Here is a 14,905-nt window from a genome sequence, read left to right as displayed (position 1 = left end):
CAGTATTCATAATCTTTGTCATTTTAAGGAAAATAATGGTATTGATGCAGATAATGTAGATATAATTCATTAGTAGTGAAAATGAAAGTTGAGAGCTTAAAAAGAGGTTAAGAACCTCAACCAGACAGCATTTTTTTGCACGATTTTAAAGGAGGTCACTGATTAGATATTAAAATCTTCCCAATTCCTGGTAAATCAGTAGCTAGTGGACAGATTATTTAGACTTGGAAAATTTCTAATGTTAGTGCTATTTTTAAAGAGATAATAAGAGTTGCCCTGGAATTTACAGGCTGGATAGTCTTGTTTTTATAGTGGGAATAATTCTAGGGTGTAGGATGTGAAAAGCTTTTTGATATCACAATAGTTAAATATAATAAAATCATTATGCATTCACTTAAAGGAAATCTGCTCTTACAAATCTCTTCAGTTTCTTCAAGGATTTTATGTTTTCTCTAGATAATGGAGAAAGTATATTGAGATTTTCAAAATCCTTTTTTTAATAAGGTGCAAAGCAAAATATTTGTCAAAAAAATTAATTTGATGTGAGATTAGAGAAAGACTAATAAATTGGACTATTGGTTGCCTGAATGAATGAAAGTAAAAATGTGTTATTAATGGTGTCCTTCTAACTGTATCTTGTAACTAGTGAAGTGCCTCAGGGATCAGTTCTTGGGTTTTTTATTTTTTCTAACCTACTTTAATGATGTTGATAAGAGTATAATTACATAACTTTGTAGGTGGTATTTTCATATTTATAGCTGACTTGAGTATGTTGAGACATAAAAGAACATGAAAGATTTACTAATAGGTGACATATCAGACCTAAAAAAAGAATATTAAAAGTTTGGAAGAGACACCATGAATCATACAAAAGACATCACATAGTTTTAACAACACTATACATGTTGTGTAACAATACTTCTAATAAAGAAGTGAATATAATAACTCTCATGTTTAAAAAAACTTTTAAATAAGATATCAGTAAGGTATAATAAACAAATTATGAAAAATGTAATAAATCCTGTGAACATATAAAGATATAACTGATGAAATTAAAAGAAGAAAAATTGTAATTTAATTCTTGATGTGGAGAGTTCCCAGTACATTTTCAAGTTGATCTCTTTGTACAGTATCAGATGGTGCATATTTGAGTTCAACTACAGAGAAGTCATTGATTTTATTTTCTGAGCTACTAAAGTGGCATTTATCCAAACTTCTAATGTGGTTAAAACATACTTGGATTCTGTCACCTTGTTCATGGTCTGTTTGTTCAATGTATAATACAACAAATTAAACATTGGGATTTGAGAGTGAAAGACTGTTATATGTGAAAGGAGAATTTAAATCCATGTATTTGTGTATTATTGTTTGTCAAGTTTTATTTATGTAGATCGGCCAGGATTCTTTACAGTAGGTGTCTGTGTTGGTTGGCAAAAAATTTCAATAATACATGGACAGCATATAATTCAGTTGTTTTAAAATAATGTATTGAAAACAAATCATATATGTGTACAAAAATTTGTTACTCTATAGGTTGTCACAGTTGTACCTGGAGCTTTAAATAATTGTCTGTTTTACATCAAAGTCAACACAGGCAGATTCAGTTAATGTAGAACACCCTTTGTCAAAACAGATTATTCTTCTCTACTCCTATATCATCAGAGAATCAGCAGTAAATTCACTTATGTTACTCTATTTGTGTTATATTCTGAAAACAGTGGGATGAAAAGATGTGCTGGGCTCCAATTAAGATACTGTAATTTCTCTAACAAGGGCTTAAAGAATTAAGTATTGTTTGCAGTAGAAGAGGTAAGCACCTGGCAAGAGTTCAGAAAATATAAAAAATTTCTTTAAAACAATCTTGAAAGACAAAAATGTTTTCTTCTTCTTTGTATTTTATATTTTTGCTAGTAGTTTTATTTCCAGCATCTAACTCTTAAAGGAATTATTTAATTAACTTGTTTTCCACTCTTAAGAAATATGTAACATTATATATGGAAAGTCTAAAGGTGGTTAATTCTGAATAAAAATTGTTTTAGCAAAAGTAAACATATATTTCAACCATGGATGTGGTTTGTCTCTAGCTGGTGGAGAACTGTTCCTTTTTTTAATTTTGTATAGAGTGATTTGGTTTTTTTCTTAATGTGAAGATGCCTGTTGGGGATATTAAAACATTTTTGTTTGTACTTTTATATTTGGTTACTATTTGACAAAAACCATTTGTAGATTTCTTCCATCTCATATTGAGGTGTTTCTATTAATTACATATTTATTGGTTAGCTTACTCAGGTTTCTACTGAAAAAGTTGCTGTACTAACATGCTGATATTTGTGAATTATGAAGATGAAATGTATCTGATAGTTTGTTACTAATAAGCTTCCTTTTTAGTACTTACATTTCCATTGGCACATAGCATTGCTGCCAGGTAGTTAATGTAGACACACACTTATACTAGTAATTTGTAATGTATGGATTTGTCATTATTCCTTAATCACAGTGAAGGTCTATACTTAACTGATAAGAACGTGCCAAACCAAACAAATGGCATTGACAGTAGCTCAGTGGAACATTGAATAGGCCATACAATGATAAGGTTTGAAAAACTGATATTCTTTGGCAGTGTGTTAATAATACTTGTAACTACTGTACAAGTAATGGAAGTAGTGAAGAAAGATACTTTGTAATTACAGTACTAAAGATGAATAGCTTGTGAAATTATTCCTAATGCAATTAAATTAAAATAATCAAGCACTTAGATGCCAAGACAACCAGGGGAAGGGTTAACAGCAACAGTTTTAGTAGCATACTTCACGTTATTAACATGTGTGTTTATTATTGTACATTTGCTGTTATTTCATCAAGTTGCAGAGGACATAAAAGATCTTAGTGAGCTAATGAAGTGTAGAACATACACAAACACTTGGGATGGCAGAGGCTTTAGAAACAAAATATTCTTATATATTCTTTAAATATTTATATTTCAAATGTAATATAAAATATTTTTCTGAGTTTAGTTTATACAGTGTTAATTTGTTTCTGTAGGTTGCATTATCATATATTTTCTGTGCTTATGTAATTATAACAGTTTAAAAAAATAAAAATCAGATTGTCTCAGCTACTAAAAGTAGGAAAACCTCTGAATAACCCTGACAAGTCTTCTTCCTTTTGTAATCTTAACAGTTTTGCTGTGCTTCCATCCATCTCTGGTCTGTATTAAAATTGTGTATATCTTCTATAGGTATACTTTCACACTTGTTTAAGTTCTACAGTTCTGTATTCTTCTCTGTGTTCAAAATAAGAATTCACTAGTATCTAAATTAACGTAAGAAAAAAACACTATAGAATTAATGTTAATTGGCTTGTTCCTTTTCTTTCCTGATTTATAATATATTGCTGCTGTCAGCATACTTGTACATCAATCTTCATTTTTGTTATTGTATTCTACAGGATGCAATTTGTTCTTCACTTGATGAATACAATACACATATTGACAGTTTAAAAGATGAAATGGAAGAAGCTACACAAAGTGCTGGTGAAATTCGTACAGAAATTCAGACTTTCAGGAATAAGTAAGTATAGTTGACTTCTGTTTATGACAGTATTAGTCAAATCAGATATTTTTATTTGTCACTCACCTTTTATTGTTTCAGTACCTTTACATGTTACATTTAAATACTGGTTAAACTGTAGATCATTTATAAACATAAGTTTTACTAAAATTTACAAAACCTACATGTTCATTTTGCTAGTTTAAAATTATTCAGATTGGAGGGTAAATATGTTTAGTGAAGAGGATCAGCCAATATCAGGTGAAAATTCATTTTTTTCACCTGATTTAATTCAAAATAATAACATTATATATTGTCAGATGTATTAGTTACATTATCACTAGTTAGGTAACTAATAAATGTATGACAAATATAAATACAGAAATAGTAATTCAAAAGGGAATAAAAATAATAATAATTGTGTAAGCATCGACTTCTAATAAGTATAAGGGATAAACTGTAAACTTACATATAACCACTGATTTTATCGCTTCCTTATCATTTTGCTTTCTTCCATAATGAGGTAATTTAGTTGTAAGTGCTTGTTCAAGTGTAATTGTTCCTAGTCTTTCTCTGTTTGAAGTGGAATTAAAATATATATTTTGTGAAAAACACAGCTCTGGAGATGAATCTGGCTATTAAAACTTCCATTTTGGAGAATTGTACTATACATCACAGAATTAATTTAAAGTATTCATTTACTGGTAACTGAAGGAATGTGACTATGTAGTTTTTTTCTGTAGTATGTAAATCTACATGAAAACTACTGAGAAATAACTAAGTTCTATGTTTTAAACTGAGTTGTAACTTTTTATATTTTATGGAACAGACACACTCTAGTCAAAGCCCAGGAGAAATGCTCTGCTTGTTTCTTTCCTGTCATGACTCGAGCTTTCTATTTGTTTCCTTGTCAGCACATGTTCCACATGGACTGTCTTATTGCTGAGGTAAAATATGCAAGATTTACAAAATAGTGGAGATTAAAAATAAAGTATATGTTTTGTTAATAATCATTTAAACTAAGTGTAGCTCCATATCTAGAAAACAGTACTTCATGAAGCATTTTATGTCAAATGTAAACAAAGTGTAAATATTTATTTTCTTACTATGCATGTCTTTTATAATCATTAGTTTCATGAAACACAAGCAGTTCAAGGTTTTTGTGAATTAAAACATGAACTTGTAACACTATGCATATTTTATTTCTATGTGTACCATAAAATGTTTGTTTCATTATCAAACAATATATAATAAAAGTATAATTGTAACAGTTATAATTACAAATTTATAATTCTGAAATTAATTTCATTGAAATAAAGATATTGTCAATGCTTGCCAAGTTAAAATTGGTCTGTTTGTTGGTGAACAAGTCTTTTATAATTCTAATAATATTTTTTTAATTAGTAATTCTGAAGATTTTTGACTCAAATATCTGGCAGTGATCAGAATTTAATATTATTTTATAATTGAGTTTTTCTGGGATCTAATTGAGAGACATCTGGTGGTGTTCCTGTTCGCAAACAGGTCAAGTGTGTTTTTTTTTAAACTGTTACTCAATTTATTTGAACCATATTTAACTTATCTGTAATTAAAAAGTTTAAAAATTTACTTTCAACAACAAGTCATTTTAATCTGTAGGTTATAACTCATTTAATAACTACTAAGAGACACAGAGTTGAAGAAATTCAACGCCAACTTGTGGCCATGACAGGACGAGATGATGCAACATCTTTGTCTTCAGTTTCAGGAATTCCAGGAGTTAGTGCCAAAGAAAAACTTAAAGTAAGTAAATTAATAAGTGATTTAATTATTATAAAGGTTGTGAAAGTATTGTGAATATAACATGTCCACAAGTTTGCGAAGAATGAAAATATGTTTGTGGTATGATGTTATTAATTATATTAATGATTTTTCTTGTTTGCAGATGGAATTGGATGATCTTATTGCTTCTGAATGTCTTTATTGTGGGGATATCATGATAAGGCAAGTATTAAATATAACACATTGATTATATTTCTGTTCAAGTGTTCAGTACATATCCACAGAACTTTCATTATTTTCTTGCTTAGTCACATATAATTAACTTTATCAAGTAATTAATATATATTTATTTTTCAATGTTATTATTTTATAAGTTTATGTAGGGGTATCACAATGGATAGCATATTACAACAAATGAGTTTATTGATTTAAATTGAATACTGAAGTGAAAGTTCTTTTGCTTTGGGGATAGCATTAGCCTGACTAAATTATTAACTTTTTAATCACTGTAACTTCATTGAAATAGTTTTAAGAAACATAATTCATCCTGTCACATTAAGCCATACCAAATGTACAAAAATACTAATTCTTAAATAAAGTAACAAAAATCTACTATAGTCTCATGCTTTGCCTCTTTGCACATACCAAGAAACAGACCTAATTTTCTGCTTTCTTCTGTACTGCCCTCAGGTATCTTAGCAGTAAGTCACAAGGCTTATAATACTAAAAACTGAGTTTTGATACTCACAGTGTACTTAACAACAAATCCTCTTGCTCCACAACTCTTTCCATTTGTTGTGTATCCTGTATTTTCTACTTGTAATATAACTACATGTTTTAACTTAATTACTAACCCATATCAATATATTCACAAGCCAATGATATTTTTATCAATACCTGCCCTTATTTGGAATATGCAATATCGTATATGGGCACTTATTGATATCGTATATGTACTTTATTTCTCATTATTCTCATGGCTGAAGGACTATTGAATTTACATTTTGTTTTCATTCTGTACTGGTTGTAATTCTTTGTTTTCTGTGTTTTCTTCAGTTATTAACTCAGGCTCACTAAGGTAAAAATTGCATATCATCTTTCTTCTGTATGTGATGCTTATAATGTTACTTGTTTCTCAGTATTCAGGATTCTACTGGGCTTTTTGATGTAACTTTATCTTCTTGGGTATTTACACAAGCCATCAGTCAGTTTTTCTTGGTGATTGATTTCAGGGTTGTCTGCCCAGTGTTGCTTCTTGTTCTGAGGAGGGTAGTGGTGTCAAAAATGTTGGGCCTTCACAGTACTGAGGACAGTTCATAGCTGTATTTTCTTTCTTTGGATACAGCAGTGAGGGCTTTATTTCTTTAGAACCTACTGATCTCTAAATCAGTATAGTCTTGTCACCCAAGGTTTGCATTCAAATCATTTTCAACAACTTTAAAAGGATTGCAGGAAATTTTTTATCTTATTGGCTTATTTCTATCAGTTTTATTGTCTTAAAACCACAGATCTAGTATATATTCATCTTCCACAGCCTAAGTTTGGAATTGTAGTGCTTTTAAAAGGTTTGTTTTTTAATAATTAATATTTTCTAATTTTTGTCAGCATTTATCACTATCATTCTTTTGTGCACCTTTAGGTTTTGGTGTTTCATCCACATGTTGCTGATGTACTTTCTGGCTGTTTGTTTTTGTTGTTGAAGTGTCTTTCTCACCTTTGTCTTCCTTGTTTTATTACTTAAAGAATACTTGGGTCAGAAAATCATTATTATTTACTGTCTGTATATGCACATGAATGGTGGTGAGGGTCCTGTGTTTTGTAGACTTTATTTCTGCCAACATTGTTAGTCAGATAGAATTTCATATAACTGCTTCTCACTAATACATTTCTGTACTTTCCGTGTATGTACATGAATGGTGATATGGCTCTGTGTTTTGTAGATTTTATTTCTTCCAGTGTTGTTAGTCAAGTAGAATTTCATATAACTGCTTCTCACTAATATGTTTCTGCTATGAGCCTCAAAACTCCTACATTGTTTGATTTTTTCATCACCAACAATTTGTAATCTTTAATGTTTTTTATTTTTGTCTTCCAGATAAATATGAGATTCTTGTGTCATTCATTGCGAGGAGTAGCTATGAGTTGCAACCTTTTGTACATGATTTTTTTTTTTCATTGACTGTCACCTCAAATATATTTTTCATTTCATGTTTCAAAAAAAATTCCCCTAGGGATTCCTCAATGTAAGATTTCTTGTCTCCACTGGAAATTAGTCGCATCTTTTTGTAATATTTTCTATTTCACTTGGTTAACCCTTTATGTACAAGGTTGATTCATTGGATCAAGCCAATGTTGGGGAATTTATCTTTACTATAATTCTATATTTCTTTATTGTATCTTCACAAAATTTGGTAAGCTTTTTTGTAAACATTACAGTATGGTCTACACAGAAAATCAGAAAATTTAATAAAATATTTCTGTATCAAAGATTTGCCTTTTAATTATTTTTTATTTAGACTGCCTCAAACTCTAACTAGACTGAAAGGAAGGTGGTTTTCATGTTAAGAATTTTAAAAAGTTTTTCATTTCACAGTTTTCAAATTTCATTTTCATGATCTCTAGTGATTATCTAGTGTTTTTCAGTAAAGTTGGTAAATATTGTTTTTGCAATAAAAGGTTTTGTTGCAAGTTGGATACAAACTGCTTTGTCACTGGATGAAACACAAGTAATGCACTAAAAAACAAATTTCTGTATGTGTGTATTTATAGAACTACCATGTTCAAATTATTATCTGTATGGATTCTGGTTTCTCTGATAGATTTGTAGTACTTTACTACTGCTTTAAGACTGCTCTTCAGGCAATAGGTCTTTATAGTATTAGATGTATAAGAGATAATTGATATCTTGAACTCTTCTGACTTATAACCCTGAGGAATTTATTTATATTTATTAAAAACTGGTAATACTTCTAACTGACTTTTGAGCTTTTAGACCAATAATATGTACATGGATCTTATTTCAAACAGACCTGGTCTAATATTTGAACTGTAATTATACATAAAGGATTCAAATACATAAATTGTGCTATGAACACACACACTTTTATTGATATTACAGAAGTTTTAGGTTAAATAAGAATAATGATTAATTGAAACACAAACTTTTCAATCTTTAATAATGTGAATTTCTTAAAGTAACTTGTTAGAAAATGTATCTTCTTATTAAATTCCTCTTGGACCAAATGAACCACAAACCAAAAGTTTGAGTATAAGAATCATCTTTTGTTCATATTAAAGTGATGGCTATTGGAGTTGTAGCCCTCAGGCCTGAGCTCAGAAAAGGCCTATTATGAGGTTATTTTGTTAACTTAGTCTTTAGTCGTAGTTGTAATAGACCTGACAGAAAAATGAAGTCCCCGAGAACCATCTCACCTTTAATGTGAACACAGTTGATAAATCAGTCTTACTGATAGTATGTTGCTAATTTCTACATGTGAAACGTTAGTACCATACAACATGTTAAGTTCTGACTAAATCACCTTTACTAGAAGTTTATAGAGCAAAAAAGAGGAACTTGGTAATAAATATGAGTCATTGGTAGTAATAATCTCAATTAATAGATGTTATGTAGGATCTTGCACCATTCCTTACTAAGTGCAAAAGTAGTCACTTTAATGTTATATGGTGGTTTAAAGCACACACACACACACATAGGAAAAAACAAACAAATAGAAATCCAAGAAAGTCCTCAAGGTGCTCTGTACAATTTATACCAGTATCTGTTCTTGCCCAGTTTATGACTTCTTATTCAAGGCAGTTTTATGACATGCAAGTACTATAGTTGTGACCCTTTAATGACATGAAAACTGAATATATCTATTCAGGTGTATTGAAGTAAAACGTTTAAACATTTAGTGTACAATTTCTTTTCTGAGTTAGGTAACGTGTGAAAAAGTTTCAAATTCCTTGATTTTTCTTTGTTCAATATACAAGACTGTTCAGTTCAAGAGTTATAATTTAATGATTATTTTATTTTGATAACAACACTTTTAAGTTATATTTTATAAGTGGTAGTTGTGACAAGATTTACATAACTGTGAAACAGTTACTAATTGTTTAATTGTTGTACTAAGTTTGTGTAGTAATGTTGATATTTTTCTCATCATTTGTAATATTGTTGTTACTCGAGAGCTAGATATTTCTAGATTTTTTATGTGGCCTGTTATAAATATAAGCAGATACAGATTGTGAGTAAGTAAGTTAGTGAAAGTAAGACAAAATTAATGAGAGACATAATAAGATAGATCTAACTGTGAAAGTTTAACCATAAAGAATGTATAGTAGCAACTTCTAAAGTGAAAGTATAATTGTTTGTATTGTAAGAACTGAGTGAAGAAAAATAATTTGTCTTGTCAAAGGGTGTTTCAAAGTAAATGAACCTTACTTGTTCTTGTCAATATTTCTGGCAGATATTGATAAAAAAGTTCTGGATACAACTGTTATAACCAACAGTGTAACAAACTTTTGTACATATGTTAAACTTGTTTTAAATATTTAATTTAAAATAAGTGGATTGTGTGCTGTTGATTTGTTGTTAAAATTTACCACTAACAAGTCGCAGACATCTGCTGGAAAGAATTGTGGTGCTACATAACACCCAACATTAGGTTAGGGTTTGTTTTCTCCATGTTTGTAGGTGTAAACCAAAAATATTTTTAGCACAAGTTAGACATATTTGTCACATGTGAAGTTAGAAGCTCTGGCTTACTTGATATTGTTGAAAGTTCTGATGAATTTAAGTTTGAATATAATCATTAATAAGTTTATTTGTTACACTTGATTTTTTTTGTAAGACCCCTCTTTCTGTCCATCCACAAACTTAATAGTGAGGAATATTAAATACCTTTTCTTGATACTATTATTTAATATTTTATCCATCCTTTGATTCTTTTAGTAAAATTTCATTTTGTTCATCATAATCTAAGTATTTCCAAATAGCATTGTATTATGTTACATTAAATTCTATTTCACGCACATTTCACTATATTTCAAAATGTAAGTTCCTCAATAAGAAGCACAACAAAAGCATGTTTAGTCATACTATAACTCCCCCTACACAAAAGTGTGCATTCAACTTGTTTTCCTCTGGCTCTGCAGAAAAGAATCATTAACTGTTGGTAGTAACCTGAAATTATATCTCATGAATATATTGCTAAAACAGGTTTTTCTAATCTTAAAGCAGCCTTGAGGCCTATTTATTACTAGTTTATTACTGAATTTCACTTCAGTTGCTGTTGTGATCTCTATGAAAAATGAACTGGCAACACATTATGGCCAAGCTGTGCATATAATCACACTGTATTTAATAACTTAAGTATTTTCAATTTTTAAGTCTTTCATCCAAAATATTTACTATTTCTGGTGATGTTGGAATGTTCATCTAAAAATTATGTAAACTTTGACTTGATTATATGGATGAGCTATAGATTGAGCAGGAAATAATTTGGTTAGGATTTTATTTTAGTATGTAGAACAAATTCAGGAAACATCATTTTCACGTAGTTGTAATTAATTTAGTCTTGTCAATTAAGGAAGGTTCATGGTTGTAAAGAATATTTGAATATATTGTTATTTGGTAATAGTACTTTATTTTCAAATAATGACACTAAACCAAATTTTTACCATAGACTTTCCTGTTACATTCTTAGAAAAATCAATGTATATTAACTTGAGTAGCACACATTTATCTCGAAAAATATCTTTGCTGGCAGAAAAACTTTAGTGGATTTAAGCGTATTAATATGTAAGGAATCAATTGAAGTAGCTCCATGAACCTGCTGAACTGAAGAAATAATTGAAAATTAAACCTTTCACATTTTGGCATTTGGTTTCAATATATGCTATTTTTATACACCATATAGGCAATAACAGTACAAGCACGCTTCACGTTAGGTACTTACAAATGACTTAATAGGTTCTTACTTCCTCAGTATTTGAAAAAGTTTGAATTACAACAAAATTTAAGGTCCTTACAGATATGAATCTTTAATTTTATGTAGTGCTGACTTCAATGTGTTAAAAAAACAAATTTATATAAATACATTGTTTTGCCTTAATTAATAATTATATATTTTATGTATTATTATTGTTACACAAATAAAAAGAAATAATAATTTTCAAACTCTTTGATCATTAAATATAATCTTTTATTCCCTATTAGTTTAGCTATTTTAACATTTTACTTTTTTAAAGGTAGTCAATGTGGTGAAAATGTTTTATTGTATTGTATTCCGAATTTATATTCCTTTATATTCAGCATAAAACAAAATTAATCTCAGCAGTTTAATATACAGGTTAATATATATACATATATATAGAAATATTTTTTTTTTATCAGAAATTGTTTCTCAAATATGTTTGTTCAACTAAAGTGTTTTTCTTCTTTCATAAGTTTAGCTACAGTTCTTGTTAGTTTTTCTCGTGTTAATTTACAGATTTTGTTTCTTTTTCCTTTTTTAAATCTAGGTCTGTTGATGCTCCCTTCATAGATCCAGAAGAATATACAGAAGCTATGCAAGGTTGGGAATAACTGTTACGGAATTGGTTTACCTCTAATGTATTCAACTATTGAGGGATAGCTTCAGAATAAAATTTATAGTATAGAAAGTGTTGAGATTAACAATAGAAAGTAAACTTAATTAATTCAAAATAAGTTGATGTATGGAAAATACAAAACTATTTTAAGCGTAAAGTAAAATTTCTCCCCCCCCTCAAGGGTTTATTAAAGTGATAGTTCACAGTATTTTTATATGATTGCTCTATACTTTTGTTTATGAGGATTTTCCCAGAATGTTTGTTTAGCTAATTTAAAGTGAAAACATAATAATTGGTGATAATACACAAATATATGTAATAAAAATAAGAATATTCACTATACAATAAATAAAACATGCTGGGAAACACACAGAAAAGAAATAAAATCCTGCACTTTTCATGGTCTTAAAAGATATCCAGAGCAGTATTTAATAACATCTGTGAATTTAGTCAAATGTATTATGCTATACAAGGCATATAGGCAAATATTAATTAATATTTTCATAATATGATCATCATCAAATGTAAATTTCTGGGGAGGGGGGAGTATATTGCATTTCATAATTGTCTTTATAACATGTTAATAGAAAATATTATGTTTATTCATTGATTGTGATCAATTTGTAATAATGTTGCAATAAAAATAAGTATTGAAATGGAAGTGTGCTTGTCACTTTATATTGCATAATCTTAAAAGACGTGTTTAATAATTTTCAGTGATTTAATAAATATAAAAGAAAATTGATTCTCTCAGAATATGGAATCAGTTCTAATAGTCCAAGATGTTAGATAAACTCTTATTGTAGCTCTATTAATATATATTACCATAAATTGTGAACTTTTCTTTATTATGGTTGTAATCACTTACTCTTCAATGCATCTTGGTTGTACTGTAATTTTACTTAAAAATAAGATTGTCTTTTTATATAATTACTGAAAATATTTTCACAGAAAATTTATGTAAGTGTATTCAATTTAGCTAGTCTCCTCACTTACATACTTTTCTTATTCTGGAGTTTTCACTTATAAACTTGCCTTAAAATGTTTTAGGGCAATGTTTTTCTGTGAATTACTACATTTTGAGTCACACAAGTTCAAATTTTTTTTGCTTCTGCATTATATTATTATAAAACTAATTCCAAGTCTATTCCACATGAAAGTAATAACAGCTGAGTTCATGTGCAAGTTTGAGGCCTGGCATGGCCAGGTGGTTAAGGCACTCGACTTGTAATCTGAGGGTCGTGGGTTCGAATCCTCGCCACACAAAACAGGCTTGCCCTTTCAACCTTGGGGACATTTTAATGAGATGGTCAATCCAATTATTCTTTGGTGAAAGAGTAACCCAAGAATTGGCAGTGGGTGGTGATGACTAGCTGCTTTCCCTCTCGTCTTACACTGCTAAATTAGGGACAGCTAGCCCTTGTGTAGCTTTGTGTGATATTCAAAACAAAACAAACCTCTCTATCAGCTCTAATTTAAAGTCAGTTTCAATCTGTTAATAAAAGGACCAGATTGGCTAAAGTGTTGAACAGCATGATCTTTTTCAGTGTTAATGAAAAACTTGTGGTTGTTGAAACTTAATTTAAGAATCATTGAGTATGTTCTATATATTGGTGATAGCATTTTTTATACTGTACAAGGTAAATGATCTGTGTTCCACAAGTGATTTCTTTAGAAATTGTAAATTTATCTGGTTGTGTTTGCAGGAATAAAAAGAATCAGTAGTTTTTTTATTAGATTTAAATTTGACAAGAAGTTTTATTACATGGATGACAACCATTTTTTTTTTTATCAGGTGTGATTCACTTCTGCAATAATATCGCTATGGGATTTACATTTGGATAATAGAGATTGTTTGGACACATGTTAGTGACGATAATAAGCATATATAATACTGTCTGCACACACATGAATACAGCCCTTGCAGCACCTTTTTCTTTGTTTCAATTTGAGTTTTACAGTTCTTGATAAGGCCCAGCATTGCCAGGTGTTTAAGGCATTCGACTCATAAGAGGTTTGCAGGTTTTAATCCCCATCACACCAAACATGCTCACCCTTTCAGCCATGGGGATATTATAATGTGATGGTCAATCCAACTATTTGTTGGTAAAAAAAAAGTAGCCCAAGAGTTGGTGGTGATGACTAGCTGCCTTACACTGCTAAATTAGGGACAGCTAGTGCAGACAGCCCTCGTGTAGCTTTGCACAAAATTAAAAAACCAAACATAGTAAGTTCATAGATAAACATTCGAATATAAACTTCAGAATTAATGTGGGTCTTTCTTATCTTAGATCAGTAAATAAACATTCTAACTTGCTGAACTAGAACAGTAGAATGTTGAAATGAATTTATTGATGTTTTATTGCTACAGTTTATACTTTAAGGTTAAAAATAGACATCCACATCAACAAGTCTTTTTAAGTGGTGCTACAACACAATACTACTGTAGTTACCCATGCTGTTTTTTCACTAATGGCATGGTTCATGTGATTTACTTCATACTTCTTCTACAAGTTCCTTAATGAAAGCTCTCCATTGTCTTCTTAACACACAAGAGTCCAGCTGTCAGAAGATTGTGGAGTGCTTTAGAATTTTAAGGCTGTAGATGTAAAAACTGTAGCTATTGTTTTTTGTTCCCTGGTATCTTCCCATTTCTAAAAAAAGTAAGCCCTACTGTGTTGACATATTGATTCCTACTGTGACTGTTGTTTAATGAGAATTTTTGTGCAATTCTTGATTCAGTGAATAGTTAGTTTCAAACTTGTGCCTTTTGCATCTATCAGCTGAGTGTTTGATCAATTTAGTTTGTAACTGCTACTTGTGGGTGTTGCATCTTGGAGTATGCTCTTTTGTACTTTAAATTATTCTTCCTTTTCTCTATTCACAAAGTTTACATTTTTTATTAATACACAGTCTTCAGGATAACGTGTCAGTATTTTTGTGGTTCCATGCTCCTGAAGTTTCTGGAGCCATGTTGCTATCTGGCCACTATAATATTGAAC

General features: G+C 29.8%; 1 protein-coding gene across 10 annotated transcripts in view; it reads left to right on the top strand.

Moving 5' to 3' along the window:
• Positions 1-12,559, top strand: part of dor (vacuolar protein sorting-associated protein 18 dor) — a 138,802-nt gene extending 126,243 nt beyond the window's left edge. For all 10 annotated transcript variants that reach the window (XM_076510677.1, XM_076510671.1, XM_076510674.1 and 7 more), the window contains 5 exons: positions 3,448-3,569; positions 4,378-4,495; positions 5,187-5,330; positions 5,473-5,531; positions 11,835-12,559. In XM_076510677.1, the coding sequence (XP_076366792.1) occupies positions 3,448-3,569; positions 4,378-4,495; positions 5,187-5,330; positions 5,473-5,531; positions 11,835-11,898 (507 nt within the window). In that variant the 3' untranslated portion in view covers positions 11,899-12,559. The remainder of the gene's footprint in view (positions 1-3,447; positions 3,570-4,377; positions 4,496-5,186; positions 5,331-5,472; positions 5,532-11,834) is intronic.
• Positions 12,560-14,905: the final 2,346 nt, after the last annotated feature.

The sequence above is a fragment of the Tachypleus tridentatus genome, chromosome 7, assembly GCF_004210375.1.
Source record: "Tachypleus tridentatus isolate NWPU-2018 chromosome 7, ASM421037v1, whole genome shotgun sequence".
Classification (NCBI taxonomy): Eukaryota; Metazoa; Arthropoda; class Merostomata; order Xiphosura; family Limulidae; genus Tachypleus; species Tachypleus tridentatus.
This window is presented reverse-complemented; position numbering and strand designations above follow the sequence as displayed.